Below are 26742 nucleotides of genomic sequence, written 5' to 3'. Positions count from 1 at the left end.
ACCGATGGTGGTATGAGCGTGTATACCAACAGCCACCATACCGGTGGTTCCTACTATTTTGTCTTACCAATAAATGTTATCACGTTTAACTGGCGTTGATAGCTAATATTTTCGAACGAATATTATCACGCGATATTACCGGCGTCGCATATGTTAGATACTTCTACTAGGTAGTGTTGTATAGTTGGAATAGAACGTGAAGTGTAATTTGATATTTGAATTTGAATTTGGAGATGCTCGATTCGAGGAATAGATCAAAAAAAAAAAAAACACTGTGTATTGAGTTGATATGTATATAGTGTACTCTTTGTACAAATATACGAAGGAAAAAATTACTTATTTATAACTACAAAGTAGATACGTTCCTTTATTTTTATTTCCATTTTTCATCTTTCACAAGTATTATAGCAAGTAGCATTTCATTACAGCGTAAGTATAAAATACCGGGCCACTTTCACGGCAGGCAAACGCGATACAACGTGATTCAGCCTTATCAGTTTTTTTCTTTCTACTTTACTTTATACACATTCTTACTAACAGCCTTTTTGAGAACAACACCTTAAAACAGAAGTTATATAAATCATCAAAAACTTTGACATGCTATATAAAATATACTTGTCGAAAACTTACTTGCGAAATTCGAGAGCACACCAAATTTACTTTCACGCTATACTTATTTTCAAGTTTCTAAACATTATCCAACTTTTTGTTGAATACAATTTTACGAGGAGAGATTACCTTCGGTGTCCCTACACTTATACTACATTACTTTTTCACATCGACTGCAAATTGACAACTGTAATAACTTAATCGCGGATTTTTTTGCTATAGGAGTGTAGTGAATAAAAATTGACTGATAATAATCGTTATTACTTTGGCATAAGAGCATTGGATTCAATTTCCCGAGCCATTATCAAAAAATTGATCGGATTATTTGTACTTTGATGATACGTCAAGGAACTTTCGATACACATTGATTGACAGTAATTTAATTCTTACAATTATTTGAACGCACCGATCGAGTGGTTCGAGCGGCGTGACGTTTTCTTTTTTACAAATAATTTTGCAATTTTTATTCATTAAATGGATTGCTTCAATATTTAGAAACATCTTGTTTTTACAAAAACTGACAAGTTGCTCAATAAATGTAATGTAAAAATGAGCTAAAAAATTTCTGACTTCCGGCTTCTCAGTGTGTAATGAATAAACTCCATGTTTATGGATTCTTTATTGACTAGTAGTGATAACTGACTAATAAATACGCCTGGAAATACGAGATTGCGGTTGTTAGCCTTATACTCAGTAGCTTTCAAATTACTATCATTTAAGTGGACTAAAATCTACATTTGAATGCTAAATACTAAATAACGATAAACGCAAAACAAAGTAGCGAGTAACAGAAAAGACCAAATACAAGTTGCTCTGATTTCGTACTTGAAAAATGAAATTCGTTTCAAGATCGAAAGTTATGAATTATACGTATTTACCCTAATTTGACATAGAACCTTTTTGAAACAGACACAGAAATTTCGAATTTACTATACAAATTCGGGCTGAAGGTCCGTTCACAAATGTGCGACATTAAGATCGAAATTTTCACACATTGATTTCTACGCAACTTGATCTTCCTTTTTTCTGTTTCAGTTTATGATGTCTTGAAGTATTGATTCGTTTCTTTTTTTTTGTTTTTTCTTAAATATTTTGCTTGTTTCTCGTTGAATATTTATCTGGATTTCTCCGTTTACTTCTTCGCGTAAACTTTAGTGTGAATGTTTTGAAGTACGTACAAAGATATCGATGTAAAAATACCTAAAAATATATTCCTTTATTTCTTGTTTCTACGGTTTTGCATAATTTCTTTACGGCCATATACCATCTTTGATTATTGCAAAAATAATGATATTTTAACGAGCAGTCTTGTCGGTATAAAAATTCTTGTGATTATATTTGATAATACTCTGTGTTCTCTCGATCAATATTTAAGAATAAAATTGAAATCTAGAATATTTAAGCTGAGCGTTTAAGTCTGCACAATGAATCACGCGATGTTCAACCAACTGAGCTGTAATGATCGCATAGTACATATCTGACAAAATCTACGTATCTAGTATGGCATCGGAACGTATAAAACACGTGTTACTGTTCCAAAACTATTTGTGCAACTTGCTACTCCGTTTCCAAGTCCGAACTCGTGACTCCATCATAAATATTGACAATTACGATTCAGGAGGGAGGAGAAGAATAAAAACAAGGAAGATTTTAATCGGTACGTTGTGCAACATTACGAATAATTTCAGCCATTGGCTTTGTATCTTACATAGGTGACAATAACGACGTAAATTTAAATTTACAGAGAATGAATTTTCGCGTATATGGCACATGTGGAAAAAATTAATACATCAATTGGAATTTAGACTTTAAGCTAGATGAAAAAAAAAAAAAAAACGAAAACAAATACTTTAAATTTAACCCTTGGTCAGGAAATAATTTACTTGTTGATTGGGCAGTTGCGCAAATCCACTGTTGCGGGGCGCTTCATTCCAACTAAAGTGAATTTTTTCGCTCTCGACCAAAATCTTGACTTTACTCATCAATCGTTTGAATACTTTCTTTCGTGTTTGTCAAAACCATTCGTTCGCAAAACATGAGAAAATTAGGAATGAAACTTGGTGGGAATCGTTTCACATACGTGATCCTTAAATTGACGCAAACATAATCTCGAAGATAACAGAATTCAGGTTTCAGGATGGCTGGTTGATTTACATTGACCACTGGACGATTGCAATAGGCTGGAAGAATTGATCGAGTATTTGATCGATACGAACGGTCGCAATTATACACCTTCGATAATTCAGTGACATACAATTACAGCACGGAAGAAAAAATCTGCGAAGGACACGGCGAACATCGTCATTTTCCTAATAACAGGTAGGTATATTCGTCAGAAAAATTGATTTTCGAACTAATAGATCGCCGTAAATGAAGTGAAATACGGATGACCGTTGCTCGCTCGCTGCGTCCGGTGCCATCATTACAAATTTACACATATAGGTATTATATAGTTGCGAGGACACGATAATAATTATTACAGACTACTCTCATCGTTTATAGCAGAGCGACACACGAGTCCGCGACTCACGACGACTACGCTACCTGTTGCTCGATTTTCTGTTTTTCTGGCGACGTGAATGACATCTCCATAGCAATGCCGGTGCTTCCTCGCCGGAATCTTGATGATATATCTACGCTGTTGCGTGGTTTGCGTCTGCTCAAGTGCCTCTCGACCCACTTCAGCATCGTCAACACCGAATCCGTGCTCGGAAGACGTCGTTCTGCTGATGTACGAATTATGTGCGACGAAGCCACTCGGAACGTCGCCGCCATACCTTTTAATGCCTGTACAAACCAGTTCAACAATATATCTTATTGATAGACTTGTTCACCGTTTGGCAGAAAGCAAACTCGATTTTGAGACATCGTTTAAATGTTATACTATACGACCAATGTTGAAAAATTTCAAGGTCGTTAGATTCAGCTCATGCTTGGAAGCAGTGTTCGCTTTTCGTCCAATTTTTTTACGCCGATGAATGATGTTGGATAAAAACATCTGTAGCTCAACTACCAGCATGCATGTGCACTAGGTTTCCCGCGCTATAAAACACACCTTCATGGCGTCTTCGTCGGTCGCGTCGTCACCCGCGTAAATGATCCTGATCCGTTCGCTCCAGTCGAGACCAAACGCAGTTCTCAGTATGTAGATAGATGCACGACCTTTGTTCCACTCTACCGGGGGCTTAGCTTCTATCGCGCAATGAGCAGCACAAGCTTTGAACCCAGCCTCTTCTATCAATTTTCTGGCCTGCTCAACCATCTGAGGTCGGCTCTCCATCGGCGCCTCTCGATAATGGAAAGTCAGTAAAGCCCCTTTGTTTTCCACCCAGGCACCTTCGTTGCAAACCTAAAACAGTACTTATTGCAACTTGATGCGAGCCAAATGTAGTCGTTTTCACATGTACTGCATAAGCCTAAGTTAAGAAAAGAATAACCGCACGGTTGCAAATACTCTTTACCTGATCCTGTAAACTCTGCATCAAACCGGCAACCTTGCCTTCAAACTCGACGGGCATCGGATGCACGAATTTGCTTCCATCCGGATGTAAGATCTCGAGTCCGTGATTTCCGGCATAAGTAATACCGTCGATCCCCACCATGGACTTGACGTTGTTCACGTTTCTGCCACTGATGATAGCGATGTAGACGTCCGACATGTTGGACAACCTCTGAAGGACGTTCTTTGTCTCTAAAGGTAGGATGGCCAGGTCGGGATGAGTCGCTATCGGAGCCAAGGTACCGTCGTAGTCCAGGAGGAGGGCCAACTTGTGATTATCGCCAATATACCTAGGGGACATGCGCCATCACTGGATCGTTACCCGGCTTTCATCATGAGTCAGGTCGCGGCACAGCACGGGCCCGCCACGTTAGAAGCAGTTAGCTGCCCATTTCCGTAGCAAATTTAAATCTCCCTGCATCGTTCGGAAGTACGTGCAGGTGCAGGGAGGCCATTTGTATACTTGTTCTTACCGAGTGGTCCCCAAACACGGGTGAGATACCATGCACCTCTCATTTGACTGAGAAATTTAAAAGACTCCGCGTAGGCATTGCCTTCGCAGTGACGTACCCAAACTCATGCGTTTTACCAAGTTTTTTTAATCAATATTCCCACATCAACTGGACCTCGATAAACGAGGATATCGAAAACATGTATCTCACGATAGTAAAACACAGCTCTTTACCCTGCAGAAAGATGAGGATAAACGAATTTAGAAAGTGAATATCAATATTACCATGACACCGTTCGAGCAACATATAATATCATTGCAATCCCCTCTTACACATTCGTTTTCTTCTCCAGATGGTCCGAATCATTCGATTGACAAAAGTCCTCATCTTGCTATTGAACAATATTTATGCGACAAAGAGAAAAACGACATCCACAAAATGTCGGCTAAACATTTCATTGACTTTTCAGTGTTAGATATGTGTGCCCTCTAGCACATGCGCTGGCTGGGCCCAGTCATGCACAATTCTCCTGTCTATGGTACCTACTTGCTCAAATAATCGTCGAAGTCGTCCATGGTAACTGGGTGCATGGTCGTCGCACCTACGGCGTCCCTCTCTTCGAGCGAGCCCATTACTTGAAGGAACGACTTCATCCAGTAATTCACGTCGTAGATTCTCTCCCGACGACGAAGATGATTCATACGAAGGGTACGCTCGTCTTCCGGCATCGTCAGAGCTCTGAAAGTCACTTTTATCGTCATTGTGTTGTATAATAAAACATATGTATATACAGTACAATACAAGTATACAAATTTGTAAATGACATACGTTAAACACAAACAAAATTCAAAATGAATGCGCGGAATCAGCAATAAGCAATGTACCATTTTAAGATGCGTCAAGGAGACAGATGCACTCCCCTTTTCAACGTCAATTCAAATGGTTACAAAGGATATTACAACATACCTGTGTATCACCTCAGCCGCCTCGTCGATTTCGTATGGATTGCAGATGAGAGCTTCGTGCATCATTTCACCGGCGCCGGCGAAGGGTGAAACAATCAAGACACCCGGAGGCACCTTGATTTGACATGCGACAAATTCTTTCGCCACAAGATTCATACCATCGCGCAAAGGTGTGACAAGTGCGACCGCGGCTTCTCTGTAAAAAGCGGCCAATTCTTCTTGGCTAACGCATCCATAGATATATCGAATTGGCGACCAATTTGGTGTAGTGAATCGACCGTTGATACGTCCCACCAATTGATCCATCTCGAGTTTCAAGTCCTGGTATTCGCGCACGTCCGTTCTCGACGGGACAGCGATTTGAAGCATGGTTACCTGCGTGAAATCGTGGTCAAAATTACAATTTATGCACAACTTTTTGTTCCTGAATGTACTCATACGATTCTTCATACCTGCTCTCTGTGTTGAGGATGTTTTTCCAATAGCATCTCGAAGGCTTTTAACCTGTGCACCAACCCCTTAGTGTAATCGAGACGATCGACACCCAGGACTATTTTTTGATTGGTAAGCATAACCTTCGGCGCACTTTCGGATAAAGCAACGAATCTGTCGAAGGGGATTCCGATCGGCAGAGGCCTTACACGAACTGTTCGACCACCATGTTCGACGAGGAGATTTTTGCGGTCGACACGACAGCCGAGACTCCTTTGACAGCAGTCGACGAAGTTTAAACAGTAGTCCTGGATGTGGAAACCGACCATATCACAGCCTAAGTAAAAGTAATTTTAGAAAAGCAACGGATTTACGATGTCGAATTTGATTTCAGTTCAAACTTGATGTCTTTCAGTCGTATCCAATAGAATACAAGTCATTTTGTGGATCATTCTTACCGAGCATTCCTTGGAGTATTTCATCAGCCCATGGAAATAGCCTGAAAATATCCCAAGGCGGGAATGGAATATGAAGAAAGAATCCCAATTTCAACCTGAGATTTTTTTCTTCGGCGGACTGTCTGATCCAATTTGCGGCCAGCATCAAGTGATAGTCGTGGACCCAGACCAAAGGTGTTCCATTAGGTTGCCCGGACTGTTCTTTGTGAATTTTTTCGAGGGCGTTAACCTGAACAAATGAATTTCACAGGGTGAAATTGGATTACAAAAAAAAGAAAAGAGAATAAACAATCAAGGGTACAATGTAGAGTCGAAAAAGCAGGCGCCAAACAAATGTTGACAAGAGATGTAAAGAACATGAAACCCAGCATAAAACGTTTTTCTACTAACGGATATGTAACCGTTTGACTGACACCAGATTATTGAATTGCAGATATAAATGGAAGGTGCTGTTGTAATATTTACACATTTTCGTATTCGTTTTTTTAACTGTGCTTACAACTTAGAGTGATTTATAAACAGATCAAAGGACCTACGCTTTGAGCAGCAAACTCTTGATTGACGGTGGCATAAGCACGCCAATGATCAGCAATGAAAGTTGCCCGGTCGGGCATGGAGTGAAACAGTGGCCAAAAAGTACCATTGCAGCACCCGTTGTAGTAGGAATCGAATACTGTTGGATCAACGTGCACTGCGACGACCTGCAACCAAGCGATAAGTGTAACAATACCAAGTAAATGATAAAAAGAAAAAAAAGTACGCGAGTAATAAACTCAGAAGTTTCGGATCGAGTGACGTTTACTCGAAACGTTTTCAATTCCGTTTATTCTTATTTCTGAAGCAATCGTTTGCCCACCCCTTTGCAATCTTGACTCTTGGGAAATATTGACCATCGGACGGAGGGCGATTGTATGATTCATTACACGCTGTAATATCGCACTCTCAAACAACTAGACAAAAAGACAAATAAAAGAGCCAACTTTATAGTAAGAAACATGAAAATATGATGAAGAAAACTTTATAATCGTTTTCATTGTAAATCGTGCAAAGTCCGTCTGTGATTGGATTTTGATCCCATCGAGCCCTCGGTATAATAACTCACTCATTCTCATTGGCAAACAACTTATATTACCATTATCTCAGCACTCTTTTTGTTCAGATTTTAAAATAAGCAGGATAAAAAAAAAAAAAAAAATTAGAAAGAAAACACACCAGACCATGCTTGCTTATTGACGCAAATGACTTGACTTTTGCGATAATGAAATGGAGTCTGCCAGAAATCAGCTGACCCTTCTGAATAAGCACTACTAGAAAATTTTTAAAAGATTTCACCAAACCTTGGTAGGATTCGAAGATTTATCCCTGAAAATATGTTTCCAAATATTCGCCATTCACAACATTATGCAGTTTAGATGTAAAGAATAACCAAACTATATAATGAAACCACCAAATTATGTGAAAAACGATCATGCCTGATGGACAGCAGTCTCCTAAAACAATCTCTAAAAAAATGGTTGAAACTGGCTGTTTGACGGAAATCATATTTGGGTTACATTCTATAATTGATCGTAGTGACACAAACTTTTTTTTTTGGTGAGTAAATATTTTCGGCGAGTCTCATCGAACGATCGATCGAAGGTTTCGCAAAACTAAAATCTACGCATTTATTTAGTTCTTGAATATACTGTCCGAAGCCCAATAAATTTGTCAATTAGCTGGAAAAGGAACAAAGCGACCGCTATTTATGTCTCAAAGATAATTCTTGAGCGTCTTAGGTTTTCCACTACGTATTTTATAACACTTAGATCACACTAGAGATTACTGATTGTGAAACGGGAACAGTCTTGATAGTTCAATGAGATCAATGGATGGCTTAAGTGTAACGAATGTTTATAACAAAAAATAAAAATGAATGACGCTATGCTGCAGATCAAGCTCAAATCACGTTCGTCGTAACGAAAGTCAGTATGCGTGATCAAAATTAATGTTGCGGAATATTTATTTGCGGAAAAACTCCACCAATTTTATCTAACAACTGTTGAGTCGAAAATGATAATAAGCGTGAACGATATCGAAAAAAAGGGAAAAAAATAATTTATACACAGTTGTTTGTGCTAATAACGTATTGCGGTATTGCGATTAATTTTTCGGCAAAAATATTTACTGTCTTCAAGATAGTAATATGGGCTATCTCACCGAGCACAGTTGACTAATAAACGTAAGATTTGGATATTCTTTCTCGAATGAGCAAAACGCGATGCACGAGAACCTTGCAAGTTTTGCTTCTGTTTTTAAACCCCCAACTATATTGAGTTGTGTGATTGAGAAACGACAGCTTGGCAAATGAAACAGGGCCAATAATTATTCAGGCTTCATTGCGCAACGGTTTTACATTACCAACGCAGTCTTAACCCGATACTTCTCATTGTCACATAAATAATCCGCAGTTATTTTCGATTTCATTAACGTGAGCCGTGCAACAGTGTTCAACAGTGGTAGTAACATCGTTTCTGGTACAAATTTCGGTAGCCGATTCGAGGATGGTTCCATATTTTTCTCAAATGTTGTGCTTATTTAAATTCTCATGCTTATTCACGCATTGAAAAAACAACAAGGCACAGAAAATTTAAAGCAAATATTCACATATAATTTATACATGAAGTCAAATGAATATTGTTTAATGGAATCATGTTTGACTACGCTATTTTTTCAAAACCACCAGTCCGCATCATATCATTTAATTAATGAACGCAAGATAACATTTTTTGATGTAAGATAGAAAATAGTTCAAATAAAACTTAGTAGAAATTTAAATTGCTAAAAAAATTTCAACGAACGTTTGCCTTTATTTTTAAACGACTATAATTATTGACGCTCCACTCAAACGGACGATAATGTTGCGAAATTTGATTATTCTGTTAACACGCATATATGCGTCGCCTACATTTGAGTATTACGAACGGAACGAAAGCATTTTTTTATTTTTTTTGCCATACAAGCGCGTACGCCTTTAGATAAAAGTAGTTCGCACGTCACTCGGACCGATAATCCCATGACCCCACCTCCTGGCTGCCTTTAGACATCAGCGTTGATGTCCAAAATGCTTAAGCGCGATACTGAGCGATACTAGTATAAATTCAAGCTCTTGCCAGTTAAACGTTGGTTCGACACGAGCTTCCGAAGCGATCATCAATTCAGTCCAAGAAAAAATACGATATAATTTCTTGAGGAAGTTATTCAAATATTGGATAATAAGACAAGTATACATATAATATAAGGTAACGATTATTATTGGCCAACGAACCCTGTTCATTGATTTACTTTTGAGCAAATCGTAGACAGCTGGTAGGTAAGTCTACGATTATTGTTTCAAGTAAAAGTATTAAGACAGTGCCTCAGATCTTTATCGTATACCCAAAATTAGAAGAAAGAACAACAGCTTGAACGCTTATATTTGTACTCTGCTGATAGCGACAATTTCATCCTATTGTACGAAGATATATTAGGTAAACAAATCGGTCGCAATACCAGGATTTCAATCAGTGGGTAGATATACAGTTGAGATAAGCTGTCTTTCTAATCAGCAGAGAGTCCTCATTAGAATGAGGGGAAAAAGTGGGGGGAAAAAAAATATTTCTCCAAAATATCGAGAGTATAATTTACCTATATATGTCGTCCGAAGTCTAAATAAAAAGAATATCTTTACGCGTGGGCCGAACACCTAATTCACACGAACAAAGCGAACTTTACGAGTGATTAGGATCACGATAAACACGAGAGCTTCACGTGTTTGACGCATGTTTTCGTAAATAGTGTCATGTTTGACTATATAACTATCCTTGGTGATTCAGACGTTGAATTTCCGATCTTAACTTACTCGTGTAATAATATAATAATGTAATTTAATTGAACAAATGATTTTTTTTTTTTTTTTTTTTTTTTTCAAATCAAATTTGGTCAGACAAGATACAGTCGATAAATTTATTATTAGTTTGTTTCTTGAGAAACCGTTTCAAGTGAATTATGAATGAAAGAGACACTGAAATAACAGCGTATTTTGTAATAATTGTTGCCACACCTCATCTTATTTTTAAACTGAAACGATTCTAACTGTCACAAAGTAAATACGGTCAAACCATAAACAAAAATATATTGCGCCACTTGCTAATACTCTCCCCGTTATAAAAAAGTACACCATTTTTTTCCTTCGGCATCTGTGTATGATATAAAAATCGATTTTATCAGTATAAAAAAAAAAACAGTAAAAACAAAAAAGATTTACGCGCTAATCTTGGGACGATAACTTGGTTAGAAAAATTATACGGTCAAAGTGTAGGTAGAATTTGGTTGCCAAGAGTTACATTCCAAATTCCTCTTTCTTGACCTATTCTAACAATAAAAGATAAATAAAAGTCATTCATCCAATCCAAATATACACTCAACGACGTGATGCGATCATTGGCTGTTACGTTTTACGCTGCCTCGAGTCAGCCGCGTTAGCAAAATTGCATCCGGTGCCAAAAGCGTGAAACTCGCTTCATCTCGTCTCTGATCTTCTTGTTCCCGCGAACTACTTTGTGCAAATCCTGTACTGATCCGAGAACATCGAATCATGCGTGCCAGGTCCGCATTTTGGAGACACACGCATGACGATACACGTATTTGTTTGTGCACTCGGTGTTCACGTGAAAACCTATTTAAATATTTGCACACATGCTTTTCAAACGTTATCATATTTTATATCAATCTCAAGTACATGTAAGATGGGTATCTGATATACTATATACACATTTCACGATCGTTCCATCGTATAATGCGGATTAACGCTGCCGATGTTCTACACGGAGATTAGGTTTATGACCCTCCGGACTTTGGTATATTTATATCTTTTTCTCTCTCTATCTCTATCTCTAGTTCATCACGTGCAAAGTACCACGAATTTGTGAATTGGCGATAAAACAAAGAAACCTGAATTGAGTTAGGAAATAAGAAGCCAATCACACGCTTTGCACGACGAATATATCCTAGACAAGTCCTTAACCTTATCGGGTTATGACACAACCTGCAGTTAAACGGTTCAGGTGTTCAATTACGCTTAGACGATACAACTTTATCGCGATCTGTATTAATTTTCCTCACAATGTCAATCCACGAATGAAAAAGTTCGGATTATTTATGACATTACGTGTACGTATATCTCTTGCTACCAGTTGTAAACAAGACCGATCACTGGCCTTCGGTAAATAATCGATCCTCGATGGGTTTGTACGAATTCCTAAAGAAGCCTTGGTGTTACACCTTTTTTACTACGTGTTTATATCGCATCTTTGTCAATCGTAATACCGAATAATGAGATTACGTACAACAGTGTTGGAACGGCATTTATGTCGATGCGGATATGGAATAAACTTAGGACGTTGAACAGGTGTGTGTTATACTAATTGTAAAACCGCCGCGGTGACTCATTAATGCAATATACATGCAATCCCATGCTTCCACCATTTGTACGCCTAAATAAGCAAATAATTATGCATCTGTATTTTGCGTCAATTGTTTTTTCCGTCGTTCGAAACTGTTTTAACGAATGTCATAAGCTCGTTTGTCAGGGATAACGGGTCTCGTTGTCAGTGACTCACCGAAGGTGGGACAGGTCGCCTCCTAGCAAGAGATCAGGCAGAATTGCGGAAGATTTTCGCACAGATTGTAGACGCGATGGTTCCACGTGTACGAGGCATGGACGATGCGTGAACACCGCGAAAGCGATTTCTCACCGATGCAGTTCCACGACGTGATGGGATTATGCAAGATATTCGCGGGTCGTGAAATTTCTTGTTGCATTCTTCGTTCATTTTTCAGCCACGTTATACCGACATACAAAATATTTTTATTTTATTTCTCGTGAGAATCTTGTTCGGAGGATCGATTACATCGATCAGATATACAGAATCGCGGAATATTTTATTCGACACTTTGATATCGGCTAATCGATACTTGATTATACTGCCGATGCGGTGGAAAATATTAAAATTGCTTAATTGTGGAGAAGTTAAGTTATACATGCATACGTATAAGTAATCGCGTCGAGCACTGTGCAATTAGGGAAACCTTGTTACTCTTAATATTATTGTAAAAAATTGAAGTAGGCGTGCCGCATATTAGAGAACGTGGTAAGAAAAAAAAAAAAAAAAAAATTGGCCCAAAATTATACGTATTTGTCGCGACTTGCGAAATATTCTTGGCGAAAAAATATGAATATAACCGAGTAGGTGCGGTAGTAAAAATTATTATTGTATACTATGATTAACAATGTTGAACCTAACGATCGTACACAAAAGTACAGTAATTCTGTAATTATTTGTTCAAACTAGTATGTTCATATTTGCATGATACATGGTCGGAACGGAGAAAGGATTTGTTGGAATTCACACCAAGTATATGTATAATGTAATAAAGATTCTGCAGTCGAAAAACAAAATCAGTTGCGCCGAATATATTTTTCACTTGATTCAAATGTGTTGCGTATTATACTTGCGGACGTAAATTATCGTACAGACTGATATTTGTTTCCTTCTTGTTTTCTCCCAAAATACATGCGATATTTCTGTCAAACAAAAAAAACAGTCGTTTCGCCATAATAAGTTTCGTTCACGAGCAGTCGAATAAATATTATTTACCGCAAGAAATCCTTTCCTTCCGCATGTGGTAAGATCAGTTGACAATTGCGTAAACAACGATAGTTTTTTTTTTTTTAATCTTCTTTTTAAACATCACTCGATCAAATTTGGGTAAAAATATGATAATAGTAAAAACTAAAAAATTATCCCTTAGTCGTGCAATATGCTGGAAGAAATCTCCGAGACTAAATAATTATTGTTTCAGTGCGGATGTTTGCAAAAGAAATCATAGTTTAAAAAATCTTGACACAAAGATCGCGACGTAATAAATCATCGTCAGAGAAATAAAATCATAAATTTTTGTTTTTGATTGATTCAATAACAGCTGGCGCGCAGCTATAATATCTTGGTTTCGTAATATCACCATGCTGATGGATGTTTTATTGTCAAGGCGAGCATCTTATCAAAAATATTTAGGTCAAAGGATGCTTATAATCACGTTATCTCGATACCGGTTGTTAATTAGTTTTAGCAATTTTCCAACAGAAGAGAGTTTCAATCGGGTAGGCTGGAGTAGGCGCGTAAAAAGATCTTTACTGCACTTACATTATACGTAAATTTACGATAATACACGAGTCACGTCTGTTATTCGTACGATTCTTTTCTCTTATCTATTTACGTCGATTCTCAGAGCACCGCGTCACCCTCATCAGCAGAGGTTGTGCTTTTAATAGCTTCATTAATCGAGTAATATTATTGCAAAACAATGAGTATATAACACACGTGCATCGCACGCGATATAATAAAATATATACACACGTATAATATATTATATAGACGTAATTTGAGGTCAGACTTTCAGATAAATAAAATACGGATTGGCAATATCCAAATATTTGTGAAGATTATATGCATACACACATGCGTATATTGTGTGCATATACGTGTGCATATGACTCAAAACTTTCCTGTGACGCATATAATATTGCAACTCGAGTTGCAAAACACATTTAACGTTTGTGTAGCTGCGGTAGGAGAAAAAAAGTAAAAAAAAAAAATTCACTAAAAATACGACGAAGGAAAATAAGAAGCAAAAAAAGGAAGCAAAGATATTCACAAATCTCTCTCTCTCTCTCTCTCTCTCTCTCTTTCTCTCTCTGAGACCGAGTTAAGAACCGCGTACAAGGAGAAATTAGTATCACGTTAAACTTAGTAACGTTATGATAACGATTTATGAGAAAAAATCGTTATTTCGCGACTTTGGAGTTGTTTGAAATTCGGTAAACCGTAAGAAAGCAAGACGTACCAATGTTTTGAAACCTTAGTTGCTTCAGTAATTGTAAAAATAAGAAAACAGTAATTTTCCCCCCAATCTTTCATTACGATAACGTTACAAACTTCAATCTCGTAAGTTAGCCCTCACTGTTTAAACAAAGGCTGAGTAATCGTGGCGATGAATTAATTCCATAACTCACCTTGCTGGATAAAAGCCCTGCCGTTGGAGTACGATCATTCGGATCTGATTCGGGAATCTTTTCGGTCGGGTCATCCATGTGCATTCCAGGCCATCCTACCCACACGCCTCTTCCGTTTATTACAACTGGCGCTACGGCTGTAACGAGACCTCCGGCACTGGGGAACAACAACAACAATAATAATAATAATAATAATAATAATAATAACAACAATAACAACAAAGATAAAAATAATAATAACAACAACAAGGAATGCCAAGCGGTTGTTGTCCGATGTAACGTTAATACATCGATTCGTAACGTGAGGTTTATTCGCTCGAGCGACAAGTCGCTAATGTAATTCATAACTGCAATATCGATAAACATAGAATATAACGTTGGGACGAATGACGGTCGGACGTCATGAATTAGTGATGTTTGCATGAACTTAACTTCCCCCCCCCCCCCCCCTTTTGCTCGAGCTTTTCCCTATATCAGCCGTAAATTGTCAGTGTTTGCGAATGATTGAGTTTTCAGTATTTGTGACGCGTCTGCAAATCTACCTTGGACATCTTATCGGTGTATGGCTATTTTTGCCAGATTATCTGTGTTATTGTATACTATAGTGTCATGTCTGCGGTAATCGTGAAACGTGATAAGTCGAACCTTCCGTCGATGCGAAGCTGACAATGAGATAGGAGACGCGGCATCTGCAGCCCGACAATAACACAGGTCAACACGAATTTTGACTTTAATAAAAGGGTATGAAATTTCGATAGATTTACCGATAGTTGGATGAAAAAAATATACATGCCCTGAAGGAGTTTGCTTTTCTATCCAGGGGAACGGTTGAAGAGTATTTTAGAAAATCCATAGTTAAAATTTTTATTTATTCGTAACTCGGAACAAATATATTTATATGTAATTTTTATCAACTTTTACTGTCATATCAAATTACAAAATAGTGGAAAAAAGTTTGAAAGTGAACCCTATTACTTTTTCTTTCATGTTCGTAAGTACTTTTTTTCCCTAAACCCCAAATGTAGTCACCAATCATATTTTCGTTGCATTGGCCCTGATAACGTTGTTCGAAGTTCATAATATCTTCATGAAAACGTTCTCCTTGTTCTTCTGAGTACGCCTCTGCGTTGTTTTCAAATTTATCTAAACGAGCATGCAGCAAATATGTACTTTTAGAGACATTCTGCAACCCATGGTTATAAAGTTTTTTAACATATTTTCAACTACATCTTGGTAATTTTCATCTTTGTTATTCCCTAAAAATCCAGAGACTACTGCTTTAAAACTGTTCCAACCTTTTTTCTTTTTTTTTTTGGCTGTATTTTTAAATGTACCAGAACTATTTAATATTTCTACGATAACTGAAAAGAATGTATTATTATCAAAAGCACTACAAAAGCAAAGTTTATACGGAATGTGGGTACTTTTCCTTTATTTTGGAGCATAATGAAAAGACAAATCATAAAATAAATTTTAGGAAACGGACGAAAAATTTTTATGTAGTTGTGTAATTGAACCTCGCAAGTCGAACAACGTCACGAAATGTATCACTCGTTATATTGAAAGAATAAGAACAGTACGAGAATTAAGAACGTATAATATTTATGCACATATAAGTGTTTTCAAGTGTGTATAATGTGTGTACAGTAGATCCTGCGATACGTGTACGAGTGAATTTATAAACAAGTACACGTTGCTGATTCGTGTTTCCTAATCATTTAATCCGGCTGCTAATACACCTATATCTATCTAATAGTTTACGACTAGCAATAATTGACTGGATTCCAGATCAAAACATTACGACTCTTGAGTTACGATTGTACGTATAAAATATACATATATATACATATGTATTTACACGTAGTTATTATGCTGAAGAAGCTTGAATTTTGCATTTGCCAACAACGTGGTACTAGCGGACAAAACTGACAGAAGAGAATCTAGTCATGACTGTATCACGAATGATTTCCATAAGTCAAGAAAACATTCATAGGCAGTTGTTTGTCGAAAAAAATCTACTGAAAACAATCTACTTACCTAAGATTTTACAGTGAAGTCGCAGTTGCATAGAAGAAAAAGAGATAAGGAATATTGATCAAAGGCATGTGACGCATAGATCGTTCGAAAAGCAACTTTATCACTGGTACAGATAAAAGTTGGAATAAATCTCAGGGCCCATTGACCTTTCAATGATGCCTGTATATCGCGTATTATAACTGTGGAAAACTACGTGACAGATTTTATTAAGGGCTAGCCTTATCGCTGCAAGTCATGATGTTGTCGGCCCTTTGCCTGTTTGGCCTCGTTTGATTCTATAGGTATAGGACAGTTTTTACGACGTTGACGGAACAAAAAAAAAAAAAAAAATAAAACAAAACAAAAAGAAAAACAATCGGGCAATAGGGTATAAAGCAATTTATTAGGACATCCGCGCTATCGCTTTTATTCTTATTTATACTCTGTTTACTACTTCGTCGTAATTTAACACCTCCACCAATCAATCATTCACTCGATGGGAATAACCTCTTTCCGTGTACATGTAACGAAAAGCTTAAAGCCCATTTTTTAAAGAGATCAACGCAATAAACGAGTCACGTGGCCCGACCGGAGACGAAAATATAACTCAGTTTCTGACAATATATCGGCCTTGGGAGGACATCGAGAGAAAGAAAAGAAACTGGAGATTGAAGGAGAGCGAGAGAGAGAAATATCAAGACTAGGTCAAGTAAGAATAGGCTCTCCAATGTCAAGAAAATTCGCGACCGCGTTCAAATGACGTTATCACCTTGAGGCGAGTACCTACTTCGCCATCGTGCATTTTCATTCTATGATGCAGCGGTTATCTAGATTTTAATCGACACAAGATGAACAATTAAGAACAGCGTACGGAAAGAGATATTTCCAGTTGAACACTGTTTTCTTCCTCATTGACAACTCAGTACGGATTGATTAACGAAAAGTAACTTCATTCACGAATAAAATCGATTATTTTTATCTCGATTATCATATTTATGTATCTTTGCCGAAAAATAAACATGCTGTCGAAGAAAAGTGTATTGCCTTGGCGTGGCTTTGCAAACTTTGTTAATTAATAGCAAACTCTGCGGCATATCGTGTGTTCGTTCAATATTACTTCAGCTTTAAAAGCTCTTTGGGCATATAAGTATAGCTTCAAGCTTTGCGAGATGGGAAAAAGTCGAGTAATGTTTCAAATATATCTGTCACTTTTCACAAAATACACGTTCAAATTGAACATTCCCATCGTTGACGCACTCTGAAAGTCGAATTAAAGAATAATCTGTACGTGTCGCATTTTTTCTACACTGATCTGTAAAAAGTGAAAATAGGAAAAATTGTCTGAAACCATTTCGGTAACCACACTGCACTAGGTTTAAGCGAGCTTTTAGATAAATTAACAGTAAGACGAAAGTAGTTAGGTAGCCGGAAGGTAATGGTGATGTATTACAAAAGTAATTTCAACAATCGCACACTTCTACACGATTCCACTCGAGAAATTGGATTTTACAAACTTGGGACAACGTACTTCAGAGAGATCAACCCAAGAATCGAGCTTTCTACAACTTAAATTGGATTTCTCTTATTATCCACATAGTAAGTCAGTTGTAGTCTCCACATTACACGAGTGATTTGAAAAACTTTCATTTAAAATATTTTCTTGATTCACAACTGTCTTGGTCATATTTTCGGATCTACCGTTTAGTAGGTATAATACTACTTAGATTTGCAAATGTAATATTGTGAAAACTTACGGTAATTCCACTCACAGTCAGCAAATATATATAAATATTCATCGATCAACCGGTATTTCTAAATTTTCCCGAGTGTTAAGAAGATTACTCGATAGATAATAGTATTTGAATTATTGAACAGTAATGTTTTTGACAGTTGACAAAACACAAAACAGCCAAGTTGATTGATGAAACGGCGTCCCCTTTACGTTCCAATCTATAAACCGTTAGCAAAAACAACTACGTGACGAGAGTCGTTTTGTAATAAGATTAACCGAATTAGAACGAGACTCGAAATGTTTTTTTTTATAAAATCACTCGATATTAAAGAAAATTGATAAAATGACTTGATAATTTTATTGATCGTGTAAAAACTGATTGTGAAATTTGCGTGATATGTAATATAATTGTACACTGTGCAGCGGGTAATTGTTTGGGCTACCTTCATTGTAAAATAAAAAAAAAAACGCCTCTGCGTGGAATAAAATCACTCTTGGCTTACCTGGCTTTCCTCTCGAGTTGACCACTGATTTCATTCCGTTTCAGAACAAACGGTAGTCTATTGCTGACGACGATCATGCTGCCGTTCGACGAAAAACTGCCCGGCTCTGTAGTGGACATGACGAATCGTATCGGTTACAATTTTACGATGATAGATAATTAATAGCGAATATTGCGACTCGCCGGAGGCGTAGCGACCACGTGTTTTACAAGGAACTGTTCGACGTTCGATAATTGACGTAGCGAAAGAATACGTCCTGCGGTGATATACCCAGTGAATAATACTTGTCAAACATACATCGCGGCTACACCGACGGCAGTTTCGTTTCGAGTATATGATTCAAGTTTTTGAACTGCGGTTCAGAAGCGAGCCACAGTCGCACTGAAGTGACACCGCGATCAGCAGGCGCGTTTATTTGACTTAGCCGTACGGCGAAATGGTCCAAAGTACGCGCGTTGGGCCCCTATCAATGGGGGCCGCGACCTCAGAGCCTCTCTGACGCCACCCCGAAGGCCCCGCGAGCACTCGCGATCTCTCGTGAGGTTATCTCTACTTATCGCACAATTTTCTCATGCATACAACTGCAATGTATACAGGTTAGGGTGTTTCAGAAGAAATAATTTACGATTTTTCGCCGTGAGACCCCCTAAAGAGTTTTTTTTTTTGGGTTTAAAGTGAGATTACGCGAAGAGACGAGCGTACCGCGTGATTTGGAAGATCGCGCTCATTTCATTTTTCACTTTTATTCACATATTTTTGAATCAGTGAAGCAACGGGTTACAGCATTTCAGTTATTATTTCTTTCCTGATATTCATATTCAACGATTCGTAACACAGCGATATAGCAACCGGGAATCTTAGTCTCCTGAATTAAAAGTTTATATTAAATTACAACTATTTCGTGAGATTGAATTAGTAATGAAAAAATTATCAGATCCACTTCTCAGACATCAACAGGGAACTTAATATTATACAAGTGTGGGTCTTTTTGTGACGTAAATTGATATTACAATTAATGTTGGTAATTAAAAAAAATTTTATTCACGATACTTTATAAATCTAAAAAAATGTATGCAAGTGTCAAATCGATTCGAGCGTGATCTTCCACATAACGTAGATCGCTCGTCTTTTGACAGAACCTGTCTTTTAGCCTAAGCGAACATTTTATGGCGTGTCATTGTGGAAAATCGCAAATTATTTTTTTCTGAAACACCCTAATACAGTTATTAATAACCTACGGTGTACCGATTACGCTTAGGTAGACATCGGACTGCTACCCTAAATCATGCGTTCACCTCACTGTCAAAACAGACTCTTTCTATCTCTTCCCAATGGCGTATAAGTGCTGCAGTGTTTGACCGTCACGTTTTAGCGTGTTTTGTTTTTACTTGGAGATACATGAAGATTTTCGCTTCAGTGGAATAACGCTATTATGGATAATCGTCGAGTAATATAAGCAGTGATACAACTATTAATTAAATTTTACACACAACTGTATACTCTCGATTCTTGCCTCCTGAAAACACTTTTTTTTTCTTCTTCTTCTTCTTCTATTACTATTTTTAATTTAACTTAAAAAAACTTTATCAAGAGTTCTTATCTGAATTCCCAAAGTTTGAATTAACGTACAAAGAATAATCTGTTAGAAGAATTTTCATCAGAGATTTGAATTTTCTCATTATACTGTTCTTGAAAGTTACAATTAGCGCGTATGTCTTGTTCCGGGTTTGCCATACTTTATAAATGCAGAAAAATGGTGAGGTCAACGGGTGTTCAGTCCGAGGTGAATTCCCTCGTGTATAAAATGCATATGGACGAGACGAAATAGAAAGAAAACTTGCACGCACGATTGCGTAACCGCCGACTGTCCGTATAATAAAACATCAGTAAAGCGTTTTACGTTGTTCGAAAAATAACAAAGAAGAAAAATGTGCAACGATACAAAAATAAAGGCAATTAAAACTGTTTACAGTTATACACTTATTTAATAAGACCGACTAGAGCACGCGCCTATCTTGTGATTGCCGCGATCCGAACCTGCCTCCTTGACATTTACTGCAGTGTTTACACGCCGTTGCATAAGCAAAATCGCGATGCGTCTTTAACGCGGATAGTGCGCTCATTATGAGCACCATGAAAGGCTCGTGCCATCCGAAAAACTATAAAAGACAGAGCATGAATGCGAGGAGAATTTTCGTGCAAAGATGAAGAGCATCATTGTAAGGTGAAGGCTTTACAAAATTTGTGAAACGCTTCCAATTCGGTAGAATTTTAGCGTACCTACGACATGTTGTCATAGAATAGGGTGGGTGCCGTTTCCTTTAGTTACGCTCCTGCTTTCGATGCGCACATCCCGTCTTTTTGCCTATATATGTACTATGTGCGCACGTATAATGCAACTGTATCACACGCGGCGAGACAGGCGCACGAAGCTTCGCTTTTTGTCAGACGTCGCGGCCGGGAGCCGTTTAAACGTAGCGTAGGATAGGTCAAGATTTGAGGCCAGCTGACTGGGCGAGAGTTGAGGTGTACGACTGGGTTCTCTTCATCGATTTCGTTCGTGGAAAGTAGACACCGGGGAAGAAGGGTGAGGCAATGATTTCGATCCTCCAACATTTGGCCATCTCGGCTGAACTTGAACCGGTTTTACCACTACCCTTTACTTTCTGTGCTACGCTCAAACTCTGATAGAAACGGATCGATCCGTTTTTTCGCACTCAACAATCTTCGGTACAAACTCGCGCCGATGAAGAGAAATATCGACGATGAATTGAATTTTTGTGACGATATAACAAAATCAAACAAGAAATGAATAAAATTGTTTATACATGAACTTACGTTTCGGTGTTCTGTTTTATCAACTTTTTTTATTTATTCAACAAAGATGGCACAAGGCCGCTTTACACGCGTGATTCGTATAATGATTCGAACGGAAGATTATATTATCAGTCCGAGTTTAATTTTCAAGAGTAATAGACGAATTGTTGATCCATCGTCGAGTGACGCGTTTGGTAAAGTCAAGTCCACAAAAAACAGTTTCGCAAATAGACAGAAAAAATGTTTTCGCTATCTCGGTGACGAGCGGTGAAAAATAGAGAAAAAAAAAATAAATATATATTCTCTAAGCGTGTGATATAACAATATTTGACGGTCACAAAAACATGAAAATCATATTGACAAGCGTATATAATTGAAGAAGGACTTGCAAATATAGAAAACTCTTGAGAAATTAAGACGTCATCTATATTTTTTTTGCGGTATGTTAATGTTCACCGTTTTTATGCACCGAACATAGCAAACAATGAGAAACCACTTGTTAGTGCCTCTGGCGTGCTGGATTGCGTTGTACGGCCTTGTTTGCGCGTTCGTAGGATTTGTTCGTTGGAAAATGCGGATTGAGCGACGTTTCTTGATTTGCAAAGCCGCAGCTTATAGGGCCGCAACCAGGCGAATACGTCTGTCTGATTGTGAGATTTATAAAATGCAGGTGCATATCCGGTTTCACGTGTAACCGCAGACGATTCGCTGAATGTAAACTATGGCATTGGAGTAAGATGTGTGAATTGCGATAACGCCGGAAGACTTAATGGAGTGATTGTTGAGTCGGACAAAAGAATGCAATCGTTTATATTTAGCTTCGCAGCCTGGCGTGCGCAAAACTATGATGCATGTATATTGCGTATCACTTTGGCGAAAGTATTTTGCGCTGAATTTAGACGGTAGCGGCGGAAAGAACAAACACGCTTTTCACCAGCTTGCAAGGGTACAGTTTTCACCGAAAGCAAATCGTACAATTTGAATGCGAAACTACCTATTAATTGTAAGATTCCAGAATACGTAGAGATAGCAAAAATTGACGTTGGTTCTAAATTTCGTCAAGAATGACGGGGGTTATTAATTCTCCAGAAGCTTTAGCGGACGCGGTTTTTAAACCGCAAAATCCCACCTTAAAAGCTCGTTCCCGACCTACAGTAAACACAAAAAATAGAAGATGAAATATTCGTTCAAATTTTTATCTAAATCGGTTAAACAATTATGGGTGGAATTCAACACGGCAAAGATATAAAAGAAAATTAGTTTCACGTTGAAAAGTTATGTTGAACGTATTTTTTTTTCTCTAAATAAATTAGTGAAAGCATTGTTCCCCTTGTGCGATATTTAGGCAGGAAAACAAACGACGCATTCACGATGCGCAATAAACTGACAGAATGAACGTCAGAATATGGATTAGGAATAAAATTTTTCGTCAAGTCATTTCGATCCGACGACTGTGTAAAAACGCGTAAAAATAACTCAACACCGACAACACGAACGCAAAATATTTCCATCAGCGAATACACCTGATTGTGAGAGAAAGATTATCACAGGTCAGCGCATAAGATGATAAATTGCGAGCGTTTCGACGCGTTGTAAAATATTCCCAAATCCTCTTTACCGTCGTATCCGCGATATCGGAACTAATGTAATTACGTATGTAATACAGTTTTGCTGATAACCCAACGCCGCGATCAGAGCAAACAGCGTGTTAATCGGCAGCCTCTATACCCAGACTGACGCCGATAAGGCTTAATGCAATTTATAATCAGCACGATTCCCGTGTTGACGTTTAGCGTTATATTATACGGAAAGAGAGATTAATTAAAGGGACGACAGAGGCGGACAGGCATTGTCGGTGTAAATTAGGCAGGTGCACGAGGTCTGATGCTGGGACCGTAGTTAGGAAAATTGTTGACGAACGATATACGTTCGTTCATACGGTAGACGGTAAACGAACGACTCACCTTAAATTGTTGGACTAGTTACACTGCGTCTAGGAATTACACACAAGTAAATAATCACCAATTATTACATGCAATTGTTCGTTCCTCGCGGAGCGAAATAATTGCGCGTCGCCGGCTACCGGCTTCAGTGTTTTTATATACCGGATGATCCTTCGAGAAGTTACCAACAGACTGCCGGCTGTTACGAGAGTTCACCGCCGAATCGATTCTATTCTAGATACATCGTACCAGTCTTGCCAAACCTTGCATCGCACGTGGTGAACACCTTCCGTGAAATTCCCCAGATTATGTACCACCAATTATTATCACAGGCCTTAGAAGTGTGGTCCGAAGTTGCGCTGGGATCGATCAGAAGGTTCGAGAAACAACGACGAACGGTTCACGCGTTTATTCGCTGCTCAATTTTACATACTTGGCATCAATTAAACACGAATCAATACGTGTATCAATTCAAATTTTAGACTTTATATGGAATGCGGCCTTATACGCTCATTTCTACAGTGAGTAAATGCATAGGGAATTCTGTTTCTCACTGAGTCGCTAAAAAAGGCGCGTACACTTCAAACAATTCTACTTCATTTCTCTTCCTATGTTAAATAAACAAACGGACGAAAAGTGTAAAAATTTCGACGGTGCTTTGCTCTTTTTTCGATGAATTCAGGAAAATTATTCACATCCCAAAAGTAGTCAAAAAAATATGTCTGGCTTTTTGACACGTGTTACTATTCCCTCATTTCCCGCATTTCAGGGGCCAAAAAGTGCAGAGCTGTGGTACTTTCCGCCATTCCGGAAAGAATGAGGAGTAAAATGAGCCATACAATACAATAATTACAATAATTTCTTCAACAAGAGACGCTCTCACGATCAGCTGGGCACACGGCCTACCAATTTCGCTCGTTTGTTTCTTCAATATAGGAATAAAAAAGGTGGGTTTGCTCGGTCGGTAAGGGTAAGAGTACTATATGACCTTAAACAAGAATAAACCTTCTGGCATTTTCGATTCGAATAGAAAATGAGGTCTTCACTTACTCATTGAACGATATATTACTTTTGGAACGTCACACTACTACATTATGCAATTCATTATCGAACCTGAAATACTAGTTATTCCGGTCACACGATTGCCACCAACAAAATGCAAATTACCGTACGGTACAAAACTTCTAAAAATAAGCGAATATGCGATCTGCAGTGACCTGAAACTACTTCCAGACTACGTCCTTAAGCAACGAAAATTAATTTTACTGGTTTTTAACCGTTATCGAATCTTCTATAATATGCAAAAATAAAAAGCACTGACCTACGAATTTGGTTGCGGCAACTTGTTGAGTGCTTCCGCACATTTCACTTTTCCATATATATATGTATGGAAATATATATATACAGTCGAGGGATTGTCCGCATGTAAAATTCAAACATGCCTTCAAATTGATGTATGTACTGCACACACATATATATATATATATATATATATATAATATATACGTATAACGAAATACAGATTAATAAATGGATATATATAATATATACACGTGTGTGCAAATGTAAACAGAGATAAAACAAGACGTGTATACATAATAAAGAGTAAGTTTTCCATGAGTGTTATCAAAATTATACCTAAAAGTGTGCTGTCTCAAAATATAAATAATCATAAATTAATTTTGTTCTACATTATATCAGTACGTGGGTAATCAAATGAGATAAATCCTCGATGGAATATACCATTCCCGCTAATGATTTCATTCGCAAGATAATACATACCCGATTTTTTTTTTCTTTTTTTTCGACAAAACGAAAAAAATCTTTCCTCCCGGTGTTCGTGTGATCGTGAGATTTTTTCAAAGTTTGACGCAGCATCACTAAAAGCAACTAATCCTATTATTAACCTGGCGATAATATATGAATTTACCATATGAGTAGCCTTGAAATTTTCTATATATTGCGACTTCACGAAGAATGAAAAATTTCAAAATACTCAGTGTAATAAGTTATACGTCAAGATCGGTGGTGGTAAAACGAAGTAATCTGAAGTTATCTCATATCCATTAGAAACAATGGGTTAAAACCACTTTCCCAAAAGAAAGACAACAAGAAAAAAAAAGAAAGCAGCGTGGTACTTGCTTGTCTTAAGACTTGCGCCGAAGTCAAGGTCACTCCATACCGATTCACATTACAGCATCTGCACATTCTACATGTTTTTGCTATACAAGACGGCCGCTTAAGTTTTCACGTACATTGACTCTTACGATTAACTAACACGCAGTGTGACAAAGGTATGTTGAAAAAATGTCCGAACGATTTTTCACATGTGTATGTATAATCCGTGATCAACGAGCAAATGATCATGCGCACGTTGCGAAATAATTAGTACTATGAAACGATAGTAGATCACGATGTCTTCAGCTTTGACGTGTAAACATGCATAGCTCAACGATCAGGTGATGCGGTGGAGAAAAAATTAATTAATTTATATATATATATATATATATATATATATATGTATGTGATCGCGGGATGACGTGGAGCGCTGGTGGTACTGTCTATAAATATTATGTTGTAAATAATCCGGAGTTGAAGATTAGTTCACCTTCGATAAATCGAGGCGGTAGATGCACCGAGTATACGGAAAATAGCAACGAGAAGTCATAAAGTCCCGTAAAGGTGTAAATTAAAATTTAGATTCGTATCTCACGTATCTTTATTACGTTATATAGCTGTAATTCGAGAACAGCGTGACTGATGAGTGGACAGAGTGTTCTTAACATGTTTGCGTTTAAACTTGAAATAAAATCAGCCAATCACATGGAAGCGATTTGAGAAGAAATTTTTTATATTCTTTTTAGACGTGATCGGTTAATCGTAATTCGATGACTCGTGAAAAGAATGAATTCAATGGTTACCATTGTTAGGAGGGGCAAACGGCTAGATAAAGGACACGCTTAGACTCTCTCGCAGCGCTTCAGCAACTTATAAACTTTCTGTGAACAACAAAACGTACCCATCCACCTTGTGAATTTCTACATCTATGTTTTACTGTTGCAGACAAGCGATTACACCATTATAATTATTTTCGGAATTGAGCGAAGCGTTTGTATCGTTCATTATTTTTGCGAACTGTATTATGTTTTCACGTATCTTGTACTGTTCGATAAAATTATTATCTCGAGTCATTTTGGAGGAGACTGTGATTCTCCAAGTTAATTGAC

General features: G+C 37.7%; 1 protein-coding gene across 2 annotated transcripts; it reads right to left on the bottom strand.

Moving 5' to 3' along the window:
• Window positions 1-347: 347 nt before the first annotated feature.
• On the bottom strand, window positions 348-24894 carry LOC124301480 (alpha,alpha-trehalose-phosphate synthase [UDP-forming]). Of its 2 annotated transcripts, none has more exons than XM_046756576.1 (11): window positions 24837-24894; window positions 18756-18861; window positions 14505-14661; window positions 6952-7116; window positions 6416-6644; window positions 5978-6294; window positions 5527-5900; window positions 5107-5298; window positions 4071-4398; window positions 3665-3958; window positions 348-3396 (listed from the first exon to the last, which is right to left on the bottom strand). In XM_046756576.1, exons 1-11 carry the CDS (start codon window positions 24877-24879, stop codon window positions 3145-3147), a joined length of 2457 nt encoding a protein of 818 aa, XP_046612532.1. In that variant the 5' UTR covers window positions 24880-24894; the 3' UTR covers window positions 348-3144. The 2 variants fall into 2 exon arrangements, with proteins under 2 accessions (XP_046612532.1, XP_046612533.1); XM_046756577.1 differs by lacking the exon at window positions 24837-24894 and adding an exon at window positions 23537-23706 and having other exon boundaries at window positions 4071-4407.
• Between the last annotated feature and the right edge of the window lie 1848 nt (window positions 24895-26742).

Source organism: Neodiprion virginianus, chromosome 3 (assembly GCF_021901495.1).
Source record: "Neodiprion virginianus isolate iyNeoVirg1 chromosome 3, iyNeoVirg1.1, whole genome shotgun sequence".
Classification (NCBI taxonomy): domain Eukaryota; kingdom Metazoa; phylum Arthropoda; class Insecta; order Hymenoptera; family Diprionidae; genus Neodiprion; species Neodiprion virginianus.
Note: the sequence above shows the minus strand (reverse complement) of the source record. Positions and strands in the feature narration are given on the sequence as shown.

Bases quoted from the DNA above. Each gene is read 5' to 3' on its own strand.
- LOC124301480 (XM_046756576.1), bottom strand. From the start codon at position 24,879: ATGTGCGGAAGCACTCAACAAGTTGCCGCAACCAAATTCGTAG. The intron at 5,299-5,526 runs GTATGTTGTAAT...AGTGACTTTCAG, and splicing joins GCGGCTGAGGTGATACACAG to AGCTCTGACGATGCCGGAAG. The intron at 3,397-3,664 runs GTGTGTTTTATA...TGGTTTGTACAG, and splicing joins CCGACGAAGACGCCATGAAG to GCATTAAAAGGTATGGCGGC.